General features: G+C 52.7%; 1 protein-coding gene across 3 annotated transcripts; it reads left to right on the forward strand.

Moving 5' to 3' along the window:
• Nucleotides 1-8,082: 8,082 nt before the first annotated feature.
• Nucleotides 8,083-19,252, forward strand: SCYL1 (SCY1 like pseudokinase 1). Of its 3 annotated transcripts, none has more exons than XM_020906446.2 (18): nt 8,083-8,277; nt 8,613-8,753; nt 8,963-9,085; nt 9,165-9,391; nt 9,830-9,920; nt 10,004-10,159; nt 13,120-13,278; nt 14,162-14,269; nt 15,331-15,444; nt 15,853-16,008; nt 16,575-16,763; nt 16,897-16,972; nt 17,245-17,409; nt 17,550-17,692; nt 18,349-18,420; nt 18,513-18,725; nt 18,813-18,867; nt 18,993-19,252. In XM_020906446.2, the coding sequence occupies exons 1-18, from the start codon at nt 8,167-8,169 to the stop codon at nt 19,115-19,117; spliced, it is 2,424 nt and encodes an 807-aa protein (XP_020762105.1). In that variant the 5' UTR covers nt 8,083-8,166; the 3' UTR covers nt 19,118-19,252. The 3 variants fall into 3 exon arrangements, with proteins under 3 accessions (XP_020762105.1, XP_020762106.1, XP_070313748.1); XM_020906447.2 differs by having other exon boundaries at nt 18,352-18,420; XM_070457647.1 differs by lacking the exon at nt 8,083-8,277 and having other exon boundaries at nt 8,669-8,753; nt 8,963-9,090.
• The last annotated feature ends 20 nt before the right edge of the window (nt 19,253-19,272 follow it).

A 19,272-nucleotide genomic window follows, 5' to 3' on the forward strand; every position in this document is an offset into this window, starting at 1 on the left:
TGGTCCAACTCTCACATCTGTACATGACTGTTGGAAAAACCACAGTTTTGACTATACAGACCTTTGTCAGCAAAGTGATGCCTCTGCTTTTCAATATGCTTTTTAGGTTTGTCACCACTTCCCTTCCAAGGAGCAGGCGTCTTTTAATTTCATTGCTGGAATCACTGTCCCCAGTGATTTTGGTGCCCAAGAAAAGAACATTTGCTACTGCTTTCACTTTTACTCCTTCTATTTGCCACAAAATGATGGGACTGAATGCCATGATCTTTGTTTTTTAATGCTGAGTTTCATGGAAGATTTTTCATTCTCCTCTTTCACCCTCATCGAGAGGCACCTTGGCTCCTCTTCATACTCTGCCTTTACAGTGGTATCAGCTATTTGCAAATACTGCTCAGACAACCAATTTACCTTCTTGCATTTCTTTTTCTTTGGGATTGCAAACCATTTTTTCCTTGTGACAAGAATTTTCAAGATCTATTTTCTCAGCTACTTTCAAATATGCCATACAGTATTATAAACTATAGTCACCATGCTCCACAGTATCTTCCCATAGCTTATTAATTTTATAGCTGGAAATTTGTACCTTTTGACCCCCTTCAATCAATTTTCCCACTCCCTACTCCCAATTCCCACTTTTATCTTTATTATTTCCTTCCTTCCACTTGCTGTAGGCTTAGTTTTCTCTTCTTTTTCTGATGTTTTAAGATAGAAGTTTAAGTTATTGATATGAGATATTTCTTCTTCTTCTCTTTTGAGTGAGTAAATTAACTTTTTTTTTTTTAAGGCTATGTCACATGGTATGTGGGATCTTTAGTTCCCCATTCACTGATCAAACCTATGCCTCCTGCAGTAGAAGCATGGAGTCTTAACCACTGAACCACCAGGGAAGTCCCTAAATGCTTTCTTTAATTATCAATTTTTAGACTTAATACAAAGCACAATTGAACTACTTTCTAAAATGACATTTGGGTAACTGCCACAAAAAACCCACCATTGTTTAAACAGAATTTTTTCCTTCTGTTTCATGACTTAAATCTCATAAAATAAGTAGAAAGAACACAACTGATAGTTTTATCCTGTGGTAAGTCATCAAGAAACAAAGCATGGACCATCAGCAAGTAGCTCTTGGGATCTTGCAGTGAGTTGAACAAGAAATAGTTACCTCTGAAGTCTTTGGATCTCCATTAGTTAAAGTTCCTATTGTGTTGTAGGGGAAGATACTACTACTGGCAAAGTCAGTTGGACTTCCCTGGTGGCGCAGCAAATAGCAATCTGTCTGCCAATGCAGGGGACATGGGTTCAATCCCTGGTCTGAGAAAATCCTACATGTCTGTGGAGCAATTAAGCCCACGCAGCACAGCTACTGAAGCCTGTGCTCCGCTACAAGAGAAACCAGTTCAATGAGAAGTCCGCACACCACAACAATGAGTAGCCCCTGCTCGCCACAACTAGAGGAAGCTCACGCACAGGAATGAAGGCCCAGTGCAACCAAAACTAAATAAATAAATAAATTTTTAAAATTAAAAAAAAAAAAGAAAAGAGAGAGAGACAGTTGGAGGGGACATTTTCCAAAACCTACATGTATGTGTAATATGTACCTTTACATCAGCTGGTAAAGAATCCACCTGCAATGTGGGAGACATGGGTTCCATCCTTGGGTGGGGAAGATCCCCTGGAGAAGGGAAAGGCTACCCATGCCAGTACTCTGGCATGGAGAATTCCCTGGACGGTATAGTCCATGGAGTTGCAGAGTCAGACACAACTGAGCGACTTTCACTTTCACATTATATATGTTTTTATAATGAAAAATATATAATTACACATATACAGTGAAATCATATGTATGTAAGTGTACATGTACATATATATATATATATACATAATTTCCTGTTTACAAAAGGAATTCACACATTGTGAAAACTTCAAACATCACATCTCAGAAATAAATTTGCCAATATTTCACTATTTTTTTATAAAGACAGTGATTTCCTACTGTCAACCTAAGAATATATGGGAGGACTCCCTGTAATCCTTGCGTCCTGGAGGAAACCACTGGCATTCAGTATACATTCCTTCATGCTGAAGAGTAAGTCTGTGCACGTTTAAGGTTAATGCAGTTATCACCACAGTGACATAACGTGGATAATTTTGCCACCTGCTTTTTAATCACTTTGTAGAACAAAGCAATATTCATTGGAAGGACTGTTGCTGATGTTGAAGCTCCAATACTTTGGCCACTTGATGCAAAGAGCCAACTCATTGGAAAAGACCCTAATACTGGGAAAGTTTGAAGGCAAAAGGAAAAGAGGGTAGCAGAGGATGAGATGGTTAGGCAGCATCACCCACTCAATGGATATGAATTTGAGCAAACTGTGGGAGATAGCGGAGAACAGAGAAGCCTGGTGGGATACAGTCCTTGGGGTTGCAAAGAGTCAGACACGACTTAGCCACTGAACAAGAGCAAAGCAAATCCTAGCACTGGTTGTGCCGTTTCCCTTCGCTGGAGCCTCAATTTTCTTACTTGTAAAACTCAAACTAATGATTCCGTTCCAGTTATTAATTTATTAACTCTCAGCTCCAAATTTATCATGTTTGCCTTCTCTATGAATATGAATCCAGGCTCTTTACATTTTTTTTCCTTTGCCAGATGGCAGAATGTTAAATCTTGCCAGTAGACGGCGCTAACAGACACTGCTTGAGGAAAAGGTTTTACTTCCGGGTTTTGATGGGCATCTCGGCGGACTTCCGCAGCGGGGCCCAGCCTCCCCAGCTCAGCTTCCTGAGGCAGCTTTTGCAGCACCGGGTCTCTGCAGTGCAGGTGGCCAGCAGCCCTTAGCCCGCAACCTGGGAGGAGTGGAACGCCTCTAGGGAGACTTAATTTTTCCCAGCATTGTAGGGGTGGTTTTCCAGCAAGTTTCACGGGGCATGCACAGCATTTGAGTAACTTCTCTACTATCCAATGAGCCCCAGTCATTCCCTCTCCAACAGGTCTGGATCTCAGCCCAGGCCTGGGGATGGGAGCTGCTACTTATATTCGCTATTGCTGTGCCCTTTAGAGCTCTCTTTGCTTCTTACTAGTCAGTTCCTGGTTACCCCAGCCCCCTGTAGATAATTTTTCTATTAGACTTTAATATAAGTCTTATATGGGCTTCCCTTGTGGCTCAGCTGGTAAAGAATCCACCTGCAATGTGTGAGACCTGGGTTTGATCCCTGGGTTGGGAAGATCTCCTGGAGAAGGGAAAGTCTACTCCAGTATTCTAGCCCAGAGAATTCCATGGATTGTATAGTCCATGGGGTCACAGAGTATAAATAATATATATTCATAAAAATATAAATAAATATAAATATTATAAATATATTTATTTAAATAAGCATATTTATTTAATATATTTTAAATAAACATATTTATTTAATATATATTAAATAAATATTTAAAAATGTATTTATAAAAATGTAAATAATTCTTATATTATACTTTAATATGTCTAATATAACAGTTAATAATTCTTTATATTAGACTTTTCCTGTTCAAATCATTTGTGGTTTTCTCTAGCACAGATCCCCTACAAAATTATTAAGATCAAATTGCAGGCAGATTCTTTACCAGCTGAGCCACCAGGGAAACCCAAAATTACTGGAGTGGGTAGCCTATCCCTTCTCCAGCAGATCTTCCCAACCTAGGAGTCGAACTGGGGTCTCCTGCATTGCAAGCAGATTCTTAACCAGCTTAGCTACCAGGGAAGCCCAAATAATTCTTATATTAGACTTTAAGTCTAATATAAACAGTTAATGATTCTTTACATTAGACTTTCCCTGTTCAAATCACTTTTTTTCCCCTGATTGGCACAGATCCCCTACATTGTTACAAAGATCAGACGAGATCTGCAGGGAGAGCTCCCAGCTCAGGGCCTGCTGGGCAGCGAGCACTCAAAACAGCTGTAATATCTCTACCGCAATCATCATTTCTCCATGTCAGTACCTGTAGAGCAGCCCCTTTCTTACCAACTATTGTGGTTCTATAGTATGGATGGAGTTGTGAATCACTCCATTCCTGATGGACATTTGGATTATTCCAGTTTTCCATGACCACAAACAGCCCTGTGATAGCTCCACAGAAGAGCTATCATTTATTGAGCTGCAGCAGTTACACATATTAACTCAGGAATCCTCACAACATGCCTAGTGTATTAGCTCCTATGGCTGCTGTAACGAATTGCCACAGCCTTCATGGCTTAAAATAACACACATTTATTACCTTACAGTGTGGATGTCAGAAATCTAAAATGAAGGTGTGGGCAGGGCTCTGTCCTTCTGAAGGCTGCAGAAGAGAGTCTGTTTCCTTGTCGTTTTCAGCTTCTGGAGGCCACCTGCCTGCCTTGGCTCATGACCCCTTCCTCCCATCACTCCTTCCTCTTATCCTACTACTCACTGTGATCCTCCTGCCTCCCTCTTACAAGGACCCTTGTAACTACATCAGGCCGGCCCAGATAATCCAGTATACTCTCGCCATCTCAAGGCCCTTAACTTAATCAAAACACTAAAGTCCCTTTGACTGTATAGGGAACGTATTCATGGGTTCCAGGGATCAGGATGTGGATATCTTTGAGTGGGCATTATTCAGCTTCCCACACTATGAACTTGATACTACTATTCCAGTCATTTGACAGATGAGAAGACAGAGGAGCAAGGAGAGTAACTAACTTGCCCAAAGTCATACAGCTCTTAAGCAGCAGAGTTAGGATACTGGCAATCTGGCTTGATAATCCAAGCTCTAAGGATTACATAGCTTTATTATAAATCTTTGCATACCTGTATAAGCATCTGTGTAGGATATATTTCTAGAAGTGGAATGACTGGGCAAATTGTTTAACAGTTATTGCCAATTCTTCCTTCATGACAGCTGTGCCAATTATTTCCCACCAGTAGTGCCTGAAATCCTGAATTGTTACTCACCCCAACTCCTGATGTTTTAGGGTCAGAATGTTACTTGAACACACAAAATCAAAGGATTTTTACTGCTTCTTATCAACTTAGGGACTGAAAAGTGTTTCTCTTCATGAGAGGAGAGGAACGTTCCTTACCTAATAGTAACCAAAAAATTACAGCTGGAATAAAGAAGCATCAGTTTCCTGGGGAAAAGAAAATCATTTCGTTACCTTAACATACTGTAAGACTGCAAATACTGTCCTAACACTGATCATGAAGACCAGCTTCCTGTCTTCACCAGGACTTGAGCATTCTACCTTGTCAGAAGCACTGCTTCTGAGAGTTTTATTTTCCACCTAAATGGGCTGTTTTCATTTCCCATGTCATCTCTTGAAGATCTCTGGGTAATAAATCACTTCCTTCATTGAGCCTTTTCAATCACCCCATTTTGGGGGCGGGTCACACTGGCAGCATGGAGGATTTTAGTTACCCAGAGGATGGAACCTGTGGCTCCCAAAATTGAAACACGGAGTTTTAACCACTTGACCACCAGGGAAGTCCAATCACCCGTCTTTATCTTGCATCCACGTCACATGTGTTATTTATAGCTTGCTTTTCAAGGTTTTCCATTTCCCTTCCCAGTGTATGGCACCAAATACTTCACTAACCCCAATGACAAACACTTAATATACTTTTAGAGTCTTCATTTTACAGATGAGGAAAAGGAGTGAAGTGAGTGGTTCAAGTTCCCTCAGAAACGGGATTCAAACAGGCATCTGCCTAAAGATGCTCCTGCTTCACATCCTACCGTGTCTCCTCTGGAGCAACTGGCCTCCTGGTGTGCCCTTGAACCCCAGGCCTGCCTGCCCTGGGACTTCCCTGGGTCATGGCCGAGCTTGAAGGGCTGCTTGCACTCATCCTGGAACGTGAGGGAGGCAGCCAGCAACACTCAGGCCCTGCTACTTTCTATTGCATGAGCCTTCAGAGCCTCAGTTTCCTCATCTGTAAGATGGGAACAACATTGATCCCCCTCATAGGGCAGTAATGAGGAGCTGGTATTATCCCCACTTTGAAATGGAGGGGTCCCACTGTGAGGACAGGCTGTTCCCTGCCTAGGCTGCTAGCCTCTGTGTGCCAAGCTCTGCTGAAGAAGCAGAGTTACAGAATCTGGGAGGCCAATCCTTTATCTGGCTCTTCTTTTGTTAACTCTTCCTGGTGTCCCCTGTCTGTTCTGTTATATCTCCTCACTGTTCTTCTGTGCACTGGGACTTCCAGATGCCCAACCCCCCACCCCAGCTCAGTGACCCTGCCCTTCCTGCTCTGGTTTCCTCTCTAGGTGAGGCCCCATGCATGGCACAGGACTAATGTTTGGCAGGTGCTAAGAGAATGTGCCACTAACTAAACACCACCACCGGACCCCTGTGTTGTTAAACCCTCCTCTCCAACCATGATCTCTATCCCAAAGCATCACTCCACCCTAGCCTGCTACACTCCATCATTCCACAAACACAGTTCAGGCTTCAGTAGGGCAAAGTTCCAGACTCTGTATTCTGGTATTCAAGCCCCCTACTTGCTCCCTTTTCATGACAAGATGCTCCCCACCCCCAACATTGCCAAGTCCATATTCACAATGTTGTCACCATCTTCCCAGGGAAGTCAGAAGAATCTCTAGTTAATATTTCTTTTCCGCCCCAAGCGGCCAGCATTGTGTGATCCTTCCTCTGAGTGCCCTGCACAAGTATTTGGATGAGAAAAGGGACAAGTCTCTGCTGAGCAGCTGCTCTGTGTCAGGTAAAGCACCCCAGTTTATAGATGGGGGAACTGAGGCTCCCAGATAATGTGAGTTCCCACAGGCAGTGATGGGGGCTGGGCCAGGATTTGAACCCAGGAAATGGCAGTCCACTCCAGTACTCTTGCCTGGAGAATTCCATAGACAGTGGAAGCTGGTGGGCTACAGTCCATGGATTCACAAAGTCGTACACGACTAAGTGACTAATTTTTGTTAGGTTTTTTTTTTTTTTTTTTGATCTACTGACTTTAAGGGGTGTGTCCCTGGTGGCTCAGAGGGTAAAGAATCTGCCCGAAATGCAGGAGACCTGGGTTCAATCCCTGGGTTGGGAAGATCCCCTGGAGAAGAGATGGCAACCCACTCCAGTATTCTTGCCTGGAGAATTCCATGGACAGAGGAGCCAGGCAGGCTATAGTCCACGGGGTCGCAAAGAGTTGGACATGACTTAGCAACTGAGCAACAACAACTATTGACTTGGGCGTCCCTTCCCCTTGAATCTGCTCCCAAGGGCATCCCAACCAGACATTTCATAATCAATCTCAGAACTTTCATCCAAGCTCCATAGGATGTGGCTGCGGGTCCAGCTAAGGGGCCAGGTCTCCATCAGTGTGAAAGGCATTTGAGCTGCTGACAGACCCTCTCTGCACAGACACTGGGGGACCTGGAGGCGATGCTGGTCCTAGAGACAGAGTCAAGTCTGCTGGGCTCAAGGGAGCAGGGGGCCCTCTTGACCCCCTGGCTTCTTCTGGACTTGCTGGGCTGTTCCTCCTCTACCCTTCTCCTTTACTAGGTTCACTGTCTTTTCCCTCCCCAGGCTCCCTCCCTTGTCCCAGGGTTCCTAGACCTTCTCAGGACCTTTGCTTCACTCTCTGCTCCCCAACCACGCTCCTTTTCAGAGGTTCTGCTTCCTTGTGCCTCTCTCCCCTGGTCACTCCATCTTTCTATCGACACGATGCCTCACTGGATCCTAGAGGTGCCCACCGGCAGGTGGGTGGGAGAGTCTGGCTTGGGGACAGTCGCCCTCCCCAGGTTTTTTCCCCACTAGACACTGCATCCTTTCATATCTGTCTATCGACTTCCTCTTCCATTTGTCTATCTCTGCTTCCTTGCCTCGGTTTCCCTATCCTCTGTCTCTTCTCAGGCTCTCATTCTTATATAACGCTGGGAGGTGGACTCTGTTACCATCTACATTCTAGATATAAGGACACAGAGGGGCTGAGAGTTTAGGTGACCTGCCAGGACGGCAGAGGTGGTAACTGGCTGCGCCCGACCAGTTGCGCCAAGGTTGGTCTCCAGGCTGCCGGCCATCCTCCGACTCCTACTCCACCCACCGACCACGCCCACCGACCAAAAGCCCCGCCCCCATCCGGTTATGCCCCGCCCCCGCCCCGGCTCGGGCTGCCGGAGGACCCGGAGCTGAGGCGCCCGAGGCCGCCGCGGCGGCGGGGACGATGTGGTTCTTTGCCCGGGACCCGGTCCGGGATTTCCCGTTCGAGCTCAGCCCGGAACCCCCCGAGGGCAGCCCGCCGGGACCCTGGATCCTGCACCGCGGCCGCAAGAAGGTGAGTGCGGCTACACTCTGCAGGCCGCGGCCGACCTCGGTCTCGCCTAGCCAGCGCCGCCGGCTTCGCCGCGTCGCGCCCGCCTGACGTGGCTGTGGAGCCTCTAGGACTTCGGGCCGAGGGAGGGGGACGGGCAGTGTCGACGTGGCGGGCGGAAGGACCGAGGGACCCACAGGCGGACCCAACCAGGGTTACGTGGGCCGGGTTCAGTCTCCAAGGGCTGACTTGGGGAGAGACCTGGCCGGCGGCCCTTCTCTTCCGGCACTGAACCAACTCCGGGGACTATCTCGGAGGTGGAGTGGTCAGCAACGTGAGGCCCGTCTACCCTCCCCCAGGCCACAGGGAGCCCGGTGTCCATCTTCGTGTATGACGTGAAGCCCGGTGCCGAAGAGCAGACCCAGGTGGCCAAAGCTGCCTTCAAGCGCCTCAAAACTCTCCGGCACCCCAATATCCTTGCCTACATCGATGGGCTGGAGGTACCTACCAGCTGCTCAGTCTACCCCACCTCTGTCCCTCGCTTTCTCCCAGTCCTGTCTTCTGTCTTCCTGTGGATTTCCAGCCCTTCTGCGCCAGCGCCTCACCCCCCAGATTTGACTTCCCCTTCTCTGCCCCTATCCCTATCACGTCTCTCATCGCTTCTTCCTCTCCCCCCATCCCTCCCTGATACCCGTGTTCCCTTCTTCAGACAGACAAATGCCTCCATGTAGTGACAGAGGCTGTGACCCCGCTGGGAGTATACCTCAAGGCGCGAGCGGAGGCCGGTGGCCTGAAGGAGCTGGAGCTCTCCTGGGGGCTACACCAGATTGTGGTGAGGTGGGGGGGCAGTGGGGATGAGAGCAGCGGGGGGGCTGCAGCTCCTGGGCTGTGATGGATCCTTCTGCCCCTAGAAAGCCCTCAGCTTCCTGGTCAATGACTGCAGCCTCATCCACAACAATGTCTGCATGGCCGCTGTGTTCGTGGACCGCGCTGGCGAGTGGAAGCTTGGGGGCCTGGACTACATGTATTCAGCCCAGGGCAATGGTGGGGGACCTCCCCGCAAGGGGATCCCTGAGCTTGAGCAGTATGATCCCCCGGAGTTGGCTGATGGTAGTGGCAGAGCGGTCAGAGAGAAATGGTGGGTGCCTAGGGGGAGTACACCCCATCCTGCCCTATTCTGGAAGCCTCCTATAGCCTCAGGACCCCTGGGCTAGCTGGCACTCCCTCCATTCCCTGCTGCTTGGCTGGGGAGGGAACCAGGGTCCTCAGGGTGGAGCCCATTCCTCGCTCCCAGGATCCTCAGGGAGGAAGTGCAGGATAAACACAGGCTTTGGGGTTAGGTGGTTCTGAATTTGAATGTGATGTCACCTGGGATGGATGTCCTTGCTTCTCTGAGCCTCACTTTCCTGATCTGTCAATTGGGGCTAATGAAACCTGCTTCTTGAGGCTGATGAGATGATCAGCTAAGGAACACAGCCCAGGGTTTGCCATGCAGTGAGTGCCTGGTGCCCAGGGTAGGTTGGAGGCCTATGCTGGCAGGTGGCAGAGTCTTGAGCAGCTCTGGTCACTGTCTCAGGTCAGCTGACATGTGGCGTTTGGGCTGCCTCATCTGGGAAGTCTTCAATGGGCCCCTACCTCGAGCGGCAGCCCTGCGAAACCCTGGGAAGGTGAGTGTCCGACTCCACCCACACCCCAGCCCCTCTCCCCCAGCCAACCAGCCACTGCCCTGACCCTGACACTTCTCCCGCAGATCCCCAAATCACTGGTGCCCCATTACTGCGAACTGGTCGGAGCCAACCCCAAGGTGCGTCCCAACCCAGCCCGCTTCCTGCAGAACTGCCGGGCGCCCGGTGGCTTCATGAACAACCGCTTCGTGGAGACCAACCTCTTCCTGGAAGAGATTCAGGTGAGCCCCTTGCCCCACCCTGGGCTCTGGCCCTACATTCCTCACCTCTGTGCACCTCCCCACTTTATAGGCTCACTGATAATTAGACCCTTGGAGACAAGCACAGATGATGGAGCTAGGCTCTTTGGGTTCATACCCTGCCTCCAACTATTGCTTATTTAAAATACTTACCTATCTATTTATTTGGCTGGGCCGGGTCTCAGTTGTATCTTGCAGGATCTTCCATCTTCATTGTGGCATGCCAGATCTTTAGTTGTGGCATGTGGGATCTAGCTCCCTGACCAGGGATCAAACTCTGGCCCCCTGCATTCGGAGCTCAGAGTCTTAGCCACTGGACCATCAAGAAAGTCCCTCTAGTTATTATTTGTGTGTGACTTTCCTTGGCTGAAGTTCAGTTTTATGAATAGTACCTACTTCAGAGGAGGAGGGTGAGGAGTCAGTGAGTCTGAAGTGCACAGTACAGGGTCTGGCACATAGTGGGTGCTTTGTGAGTACTTCTGGCACTCTGTTAACTACACACATACATTCCAGCCCTGGCCCTGATGTTGACTGCAGGGTGGGGAGAAAGAGTCAGACCCAGACCCCTGCCCTCAAGGCTCTAGCATGGGGTGAATGATCCAAGTGTCCACCCTTGGGGACTTTCACTGGGGAAAAGGGACAGAAAACATGTAAATGAAGAAATGTGCTTCCTGAATGCGGGTAAGTGCTGGGAAGGGAAAGAGTGAGGGTGATGCCTAGGGAAGGGTTCTCTCAAGGGTGACGTTGAGCTGTGACCTGAGGGTGTGAAGGTGGGAGTCATGGGGATGCTAACTGGGGAAGAAAGTTCCAGGCAGAGGGAACCTCTCTGTGAGGAGGGAGCCCTCAGCTTAACCTCACTGAACCTCGGTTTCCATATCTGTGTGGTGGGGATAATGGCGGTGTCTGCTGACCCACAGGGTTGTTGTAGGGAATGCAGAAGGGAGGCTCTGCCCCGTGACCTGGACTTGTGTGGGGCGTAGAGGGGTGATGAGAGTCTGGAATGGGAGGAGTGACAGGGCTTCCATGGCCCTCCTTGGTCTGTGGAGTCTTGACTCAGATGGGGCTGGGGGGGCCGTCAGAGGATGGGAACCTGCGCTGAAGGAAAAGGTGCTGGAGAAGTTGAGCCTTGCCGCCCCCTGGGCAGTGTGGGGCAGCAGGAGCTCCGTTACATGGCGTTCCCACACGGCTGGCTCTGCCAGGCTGCCCTTCTCCTTAATGTGCGCCCCATAGGAAACAGGCTGTTTCTGGAGGGTCCCGAGGAGAATGTGGGAGGGCTGGGCCCAGAGGCCCCCCCTTCCCATCGGAGAGCAGAGCGGTGGAGGATGCCAGCTGTGACTCTGTCAGGGGGCAACCTTGGATGCGGCTTGGCCTCTCTTTGGAACTGTGCTCGCCAAACCCTGTGTCAGAGCACCAAGCCTGCCTCCCACGCCAGACTGAGCTGCTCCAGCCCAACCAGGTCCTCCCCAACCTGGGTTAGAGGTCACTTCTGGGCCAGGCAGTGGCTGTGGCCATGAGGGTACATCCAAGAGCACAGGAACTTTGGAAGCACACCGGACAGGGTTGTAATGCACACCCGGCCTCTCTTGCCTGGTGACCTTGAGCCTCAAGCCTCCTCCTTTGTAAATGGGGGAATGACAGCACTTCTTCACAGGGCACAACACAGCAGAAGTGCCGCACCACAGGGTCACACCCTTCCTTTGTATTTATTTATTTATCTGTTTTATTTGGCTGTGTCCAGTCTTGTTGTGATATACAGGATCTTCATTGCATCATGCAGGATCGTCCATTGAAGAGCACGGACTCTCTAGTTGTACGTGAGCTCGGTTGCTCCACAGCATGTGGGATTTCAGTTCCCTAACCAGGGATCGAACCCGCATCCCCTGCTTTGTGAGGTGGATTCTTAACCACCGGACCACCAGAGAAGTCCCCACACCCTTCCTTGACTGCGGCTTAGCTGTGTGACTTTGGACAAAAGTCCTTGCCCCTTCTGTGCCTCAGCTTCTTTGGATTATTTCATCTGTGTAATGGTTTTAGAATATAATCCTGCCTGGCCATGTGGTCTGTGCTCCGGAGGTGTAAGTTGTGGATAGGACAGCCTCGGGCAGGTTAGAAGGATGGAGGGAGACCATTGAGCTGACAGCATGGCCTGTGTCGGCTCAGTGAGAGGACCAGATCTGGGGGTAAATGCACCTCATCCCTGCCTTCTGACAGCCTGCCACGGTCTCTACCACAGAGCTGCCGGTGAGCCCAACCCAACAGGGCTAGGTGGCAGAGTAAGCTGTTATTCCCTGTTTTCTTGTGCCATATGTTTAATGGTACTCATGGGTTAGTGGTATCTTCTGTGGTCCTGAAGAGCTAAGGCAATACTGATAAAGTGTCTGCTTTCATAGCAGCAGGTCAGGTGGCAGTGCCACTGACTGGCTGGGCACCTCCAGCATGGCAGGCACTGTGCTAGCAGCTTTTGTGTGCATTTTCTGGTTGAATCCTCAGAACAGTTGTGAGGCAGTACAGTTATTACCGCATTTTACAGTTTGGGGAACTTGCCTAAGGTCATGTTGTTTAGTTGCTCAGTCTTACACTCTAGTGAAAGTGAAACTGTTAGTCACTCAGTCATGTCTGATGGACTGTAGACCGCCAGGCTCCTCTGTCCATGGGATTTTCCAGGCAGGAATACTGGAGCAGGTTTCCATTTCTTTCTCCAGGGGACCTTCCCAACCCAGGGATCAAACCCACGTCTCCTGCATTGGCAGGAACATTCTTTACCACTTAAAGCCACCTAAAGTCACATGGCTAATAAATGGGAGAGTTGGGCTTTGAACCCAGGCAGTCTGGCTCTGCAGGCTTGTTTTCCTTTGGAGGTAACCCCGTGTCCTGGCCCTTGGCTGAAGGGACCGTGACCGGAATGATTTCTTCTTCCCTGCCTCCTGCCCATTCTCCCCCAGATCAAAGAGCCAGCTGAGAAGCAAAAGTTCTTCCAAGAGCTGAGCAAAAGCCTGGACTCATTCCCCGAGGATTTCTGCCGGCACAAGGTGCTGCCCCAGCTGCTGACTGCCTTTGAGTTTGGCAATGCGGGGGCCGTGGTCCTCACACCCCTATTCAAGGTGAGTGGGGCCTGGAGCCTCAGGACCTGTGGGGCCCGGAGACTGGCTGGGTGGTCTGAAAGGCAGAAGAGAGGGCCGTGGCTGGGGTGGGCCAGCCTTGCCAGCGTCCTGTGAGGGGAGTCTGGTCAGGGGGACCCAAGCCCACTTGAGGATCTCCGACATCGGCGGTTCAGCAGGCCATGGCCACGTGACTAGCTGTCAGGGAGACATAGAGACTTCCTGTCCTTGGTGAGGGGAAAATCTGTGCCTCCAAAATTCTTTTTCCAAAGACCCTTTGCTTCAGAACCTACAGCCCTTCCTCCATTTCCTCAGGACAGCCTCCCTGGTCTGACCCGGGCACTCTGGTTCCGAGGCCCCAGGGATCAGCTGCTCATCGCCTCGCTTTCCTTCCTCCCTCCTGACCACTTAGCACTCAGCCGTCTTGGCTTCTTGGGGCTGGATCCTCTCTCCCTCCTCAGATCCCAGCCCGCCAGTACCTGGGCACCTGCCATTCCCTGCTCAGTGGGAGAACCCCTTCCCCAAAGGAACTTGGCGTGAGGGGAGGTGGGGAAGTCAGCAGGTACATCCTGTATAGCTGGGAACACCCAGAAGTTATGGGCAGAATCCTGTGTGCACATGGGATCTCGTGCCTGATTACAGGGAAAGGCCCAGAGCTTTTGCGAGCCTCCTAAGAGAGGCCTGACCCAGAAAGGGTAAGGGTAGGGCTAACTTGACATGGAGTCTAGGCAGAAGGGCTGCTGAGGAAATGCCCGCCTCATCCCACCACCATCACCCTGTTCCCACTTCGAGAAATCAGCAGGGAGCCTGAGGAAGTTCACTGAGCCCAGGGACGTCATCCCACTCGTGTGGACGTGGCTGAGCCCCTCTTCCTGCTCCTTCTCAGGTGGGTAAGTTCCTCAACGCCGAGGAGTATCAGCAGAAGATCATCCCTGTTGTGGTGAAAATGTTCTCCTCAACCGACCGGGCCATGCGCATTCGCCTCCTGCAGCAGGTAGGGGCTGTGGGGAGAGCCTGCCTGCTTCTGCTCCACCCAGACCTCACCCTGGCTGCAGGGGAGGTCCCTGCCTCACCTCCAGCCCCAGGCAGATAACTCGAGCCCTTGGTTTGGCTGCATGGGGACCCCAGAAACCCCTCCTCGAAACATGCACACAGGTGAGGGAGCAGAGGCTATGCTCTTAGGAAGTCAAGATACTTACCGGGCTCATTGGAAGCTTAGGGAATGCCCCCACCCAGGCTGCATGGCTCAAACGCTTCTCCTTGTGCTGTCCAGTCTCCCGGGTTGAGGCTGTTGTTCTGTTGTTTAGTCACTAAGTCACATCCAGCTCTGCGACCCTATGGACTGCGGCATGCCAGACTTCCCTGTTCTTCACTATCTCACAGAGTTTGTTCAAACTCATGTCCATTGAGTCAGTGATGCCATCCAACCATCTCATTCTCTGCCACCCACTTTTCCTCCTGCCCTCAATCTTTCCCAGCATCAGGGTCTTTTCCAGTGAGTTGGCGCTTCATATTAGGTGGCCAAAGTATTAGAGCTTCAGGATCAGTCCTTCCAATGAATATTCAGGGTTGATTTCCTCTTGAGGGGGGGATAGCGTCTCTCTTGCCAACCCCTGGGCAGTTGGGAGCATCAGACAGGGTTGATGGGATTGGGGATGGGGGGCCACTGGTGCACTAGGTATCCAGGTATCATCAGTCCTTCTCCAACTCCAGACACACCAGCCTCCTCCCAGCACTCCTCTAGGCAGCGGTTATACCCTTTTTATAGAAAAGTTCGGGAGGCTCCAAGATGGGGTATGACCATTCCACCTGATGAGCAGGACCAGAGGCCTGGCTCTCTGGCACCCAGTCGCTGGCTCTTCTCAGCCCCCTCCCTCGCCCCCAGCACCCTCTCCATTCCATTTGGGCCTGAGACCAGAGGCACAGTGGGGGGTTCAGGAGACTCCATGGCCAGCCAGTGCCTGCTGGGTAGAGAAACCATGCCAAGGGTGGTCCCCTGGCTCTGGTGAGGGGTGGAAGGCCTCACCGTGTTCTCATGCCCCAACCGGGCTGCAGATGGAGCAGTTCATCCAGTACCTTGATGAGCCAACAGTCAACACCCAGATCTTTCCCCACGTTGTGCACGGTTTCCTGGACACCAACCCTGCCATCCGGGAGCAGACAGTTAAGGTGGGTGTGGGCATGCCCAGAGGGGCTACCCCTGGTTTTCTAAGGCTCAGAGGGGGCTCATCAGAGGACACAGAGGCCTTGGTTTTGGTCTGTGGGTCAAGCAGGGTATGGGAGGGGCAGGTACTGTTCTGCGTGTGGGTCCTGGCTGTGGGTATAGCACTGCAGGTGCGGGGGGGAAGAGGGTGGGCATGGCCAATAGTCCTGAGTTCAACAGACATTCACGGAGACAGGAGTGCAGACAGGGGTTCCCCTTCCAAAGCCTTCTGGGTAAGGCCCAGGACCAGGTTGGGGAGGGCTCTGGCGGGTCTCCTCAGCACCCAGGGTCACTGGTGCCCTCCCAGAAGGCCGCCCCCATGTGTGGCACCCTGCCCGCTCCGGCCCACACTTTTGCTGTCTCCCGCCCTGCAGTCCATGCTGCTCCTGGCCCCAAAGCTGAATGAGACCAACCTCAACGTGGAGTTGATGAAGCACTTTGCGCGGCTGCAGGCCAAGGACGAGCAGGGCCCCATCCGCTGCAACACCACCGTATGCCTGGGCAAGATCGGCTCCTACCTCAGTGCCAGTGTGAGTGCCCTGCACACGTGGCAGGAGTTCTGTCAGCGTCACAGCCACATCCCCCAGGGCCAGGTCCCCTGGTGTGAGGGCTGTCACCCCCCCCCCCCGCCCCCCGCCCACACACACACACAGACCCAGGCCCTGGGTGCTCCAGTCCCCATGTCTGAGGGACAGAGTAAGTTGTGCCAGGTCACACAGCCGGTAGGTGGCTCCTGGAACAGATCCTAGGACTGCTTACCCCCTCGGGCTTGCATCCCTCCGGCTCACATCCCCTCCCTTCAGCCAGGGTCTGTGAATGCAGACACTGCAGCCTCCAGGCATTTAGCAGGAATGATTGAATGGGTCAGCAGGGCAGGCAGGAAGGGAGCCGTGGCCCAGCGCCGGGGCAGCTTCTGCTCTGGCCCGTCACTTTGAGCCATGGGCCGGTGATCTGGAAGGACAAGCCAAGATCCAGGGTTGTCGTTAGTGTTTAACTCACACTTGTTAGACTCTGGAGGCCCTGTGGTTGGCCTCTGTTGTGGCAGTTCTGGGCCCCAGGATGGACCCTATACTTAGGAGCCCTCTTCCTGCCCCAGACCAGACACAGGGTCCTCACCTCCGCCTTTAGCCGGGCCACAAAGGACCCGTTTGCACCGTCCCGGGTCGCGGGCGTTTTGGGCTTCGCCGCCACCCACAACCTCTACTCGATGAACGACTGCGCCCACAAGATCCTGCCTGTGCTCTGCGGCCTCACCGTGGATCCTGAGAAATCTGTGCGAGACCAGGTGAGGCGTCGCTGGGGCTGGGCCCTGGGGCTGGGCCCTGGGGCTGGGTCTCTGGGGGTATCTGGACCCCAGCCGGCCTGGCAGGCTCACAGGAACCTCAGAGGCCCCAGCTCTGCCCCTTGCTGCCCCACAGGCCTTCAAGGCCATTCGAAGCTTCCTGTCCAAACTGGAGTCTGTGTCAGAGGACCCCACACAGCTGGCCGAAGTGGGTGAGTGGCCCACGCTCATGTTCCCTGTTCCTCTTGGCACTTTCTTGACTGTGGCCTGTTGTGGCCCCCGTCTGCCTCACTGGAGTGTCTGAAGAGCCGCGGGGGACAGACTGTACAGCACTCTTCCCACCTCCCATCTCACAGTTGGAAGAGTGCAGGCCTGGGGAAGGAGGGCACCCACTCTAGGTTGCTCTGTTTCAGTTAGTGCCTTCCTGTCACCCTCCCCATGGAGGCCTGAGGTGTCTGTACCTGTCTTTCCTGTCCCTGCCCAGAGAAGGATGTCCACGCAGCCTCCAGCCCCGGGATGGGAGGAGCCGCAGCCAGCTGGGCAGGCTGGGCTGTGACGGGGGTCTCCTCGCTCACCTCTAAGCTGATCCGGGCACATCCCACAGCTGCCCCGGCTGAGACCAATGTCCCCCAGAGACCTGCGCCTGAGGGTGAGAGTCCTGGACTGAGAGGGCTTGGAGTTCCCCCCCGGATGCTGACGGGGACACCCCCAGCCCCAGCAACCTCTGCCCTGTGCTGAGACCTTCCTGGGGCTCAGTGGGCGGGAACTCAGCGAGCCTCTGCTCCCCAGGACTTCCTGCCCCGGCTCCCACCCCTGTCCCTGCCATGCCTACGACCTCAGGCCAGTGGGAGACACAAGAGGAGAGCAAGGACACCGAAGAGGACAGCAGTGCTGCAGACAGATGGGACGATGAAGACTGGGGCAGCCTGGAGGTGAGTGGGGCTGAGGAGAACTCCCTCAGGGGGACCCAGCTTCAAGGTCACAGACTGCCATTCAGGGAGCTCACGTGGGCTTGGCTGGAGTCAGATCTGTCCTCATCTGCAAGTATCCTAAGCAGGAGTCATGGAGCAGCCACTGTGGGTCAGAGCCGACAGCTGAGCCCCATCTCAGCTCTAGAAATGAGAGGCCAAGGTGGTGGTGGTTGGGTCTGCCCCCTTCTCTTCCTCGCCCCCCTCCCCATCCCTCCTGTGTCTGTTCTGGGGCCCACCTTGCCCTTTGATTAGCAGAGAGAGGTTACCACCAGGCCTACAACCAACCTGTCCTCCCTGAGGGTGGGCTCAGGATGGGCTGAAGCCAGAGTGGGGCTGTCCTAAAGGGAATGCGGGCAGAGCTCCAGTCACCAGCAGTCTCTGCCCCTGAGGCCACAGGCAGGGGTGTGGAACTCAGGATCTCATTCCCCACCTCACAGAGGAGTGACAACAGGCCTGGTTCAGTGTGTTCAATTTATTGATGGGACACAGGGCCAAGGAGAAAATGAGATGGAAGACGAAGAAAGGGTAGAGCCCATAGCTGGGCAGAGACTGGGGGGCTTCCTTGGCCTTTCAGGTGGAGCAAGAGGGCTTTATTTGCTTTCCTCCCCACCCTGCAGCAGGAGGCCGAATCTGTGTTGGTTCAGCGCGATGACTGGAGGACTGGGAACCAAGCCAGCCGGCCTGGGCAGGTGAGCTGGTGGGACAGATGGTGTGTATGGGGGACGGGCTGGCCCCTGCTCCTCCCTCCCCTTCTCTAGCACTGTCTCCTTCTCTTCTGCAGGCCAGCAACCCTGGCCACAGATCCCAGGAGTCAGACTGGAGCAGCTGGGAAGCCGAGGGCTCGTGGGAGCAAGACTGGCAGGAGCCAAGCCCCCCGGAGCCACCCCCTGAGGGCACACGGCTGGCCAGCGAGTATAACTGGGGTGGACCGGAGCCTAGTGACAAAGGCGACCCTTTTGCTGCCCTGTCAGTGCATCGGGAGGCTGGGGCACAGGTACTTGGTGTCTGTCCAGTGGGAGGGTGCAGACCTGGGGTCCTCAGCTGAGTAGGCCTCCACTGCAGCCCACACCTCCCTTTTCAGTCAAGGCGAGACTCATGGGGTGATGACAACTGGGAAGGCCTGGAGACTGAGAGCCGTAAGTGTTTCTTCCCAGCCAGCTGGCTGATGGCCTGGGCCTACCCTCCACCAGGGCAGGCATGGGAAGGGAAACTGAGACCCAGGTTGTCCTGAAACCTTCAGCCCTCCCCTTCCTGTTCCCAGGACAGGCGAAGGCGGAGCTAGCCCGGAAGAAGCGAGAGGAGCGAAGGCGGGAGATGGAGGCAAAACGCGCTGAGAAAAAGGCAGCCAAGGGCCCCATGAAGCTGGGAACTCGGAAGCTGGACTGAACCGCGAGTGTGGGCCCTTCCCAGCCTTGGAGGCCCCACAGATGTATTTATTGTACAAACCATGCGAGCCCGGCCAGCCTGGCCAGGCACATCTCACATGTACAGAATCAGAGCCACAATAAATTCTATTTCACACCTGTTGTGCTGGGCTCAGT

This window comes from Odocoileus virginianus, chromosome 28 (genome assembly GCF_023699985.2).
Source record: "Odocoileus virginianus isolate 20LAN1187 ecotype Illinois chromosome 28, Ovbor_1.2, whole genome shotgun sequence".
Taxonomy (NCBI): domain Eukaryota; kingdom Metazoa; phylum Chordata; class Mammalia; order Artiodactyla; family Cervidae; genus Odocoileus; species Odocoileus virginianus.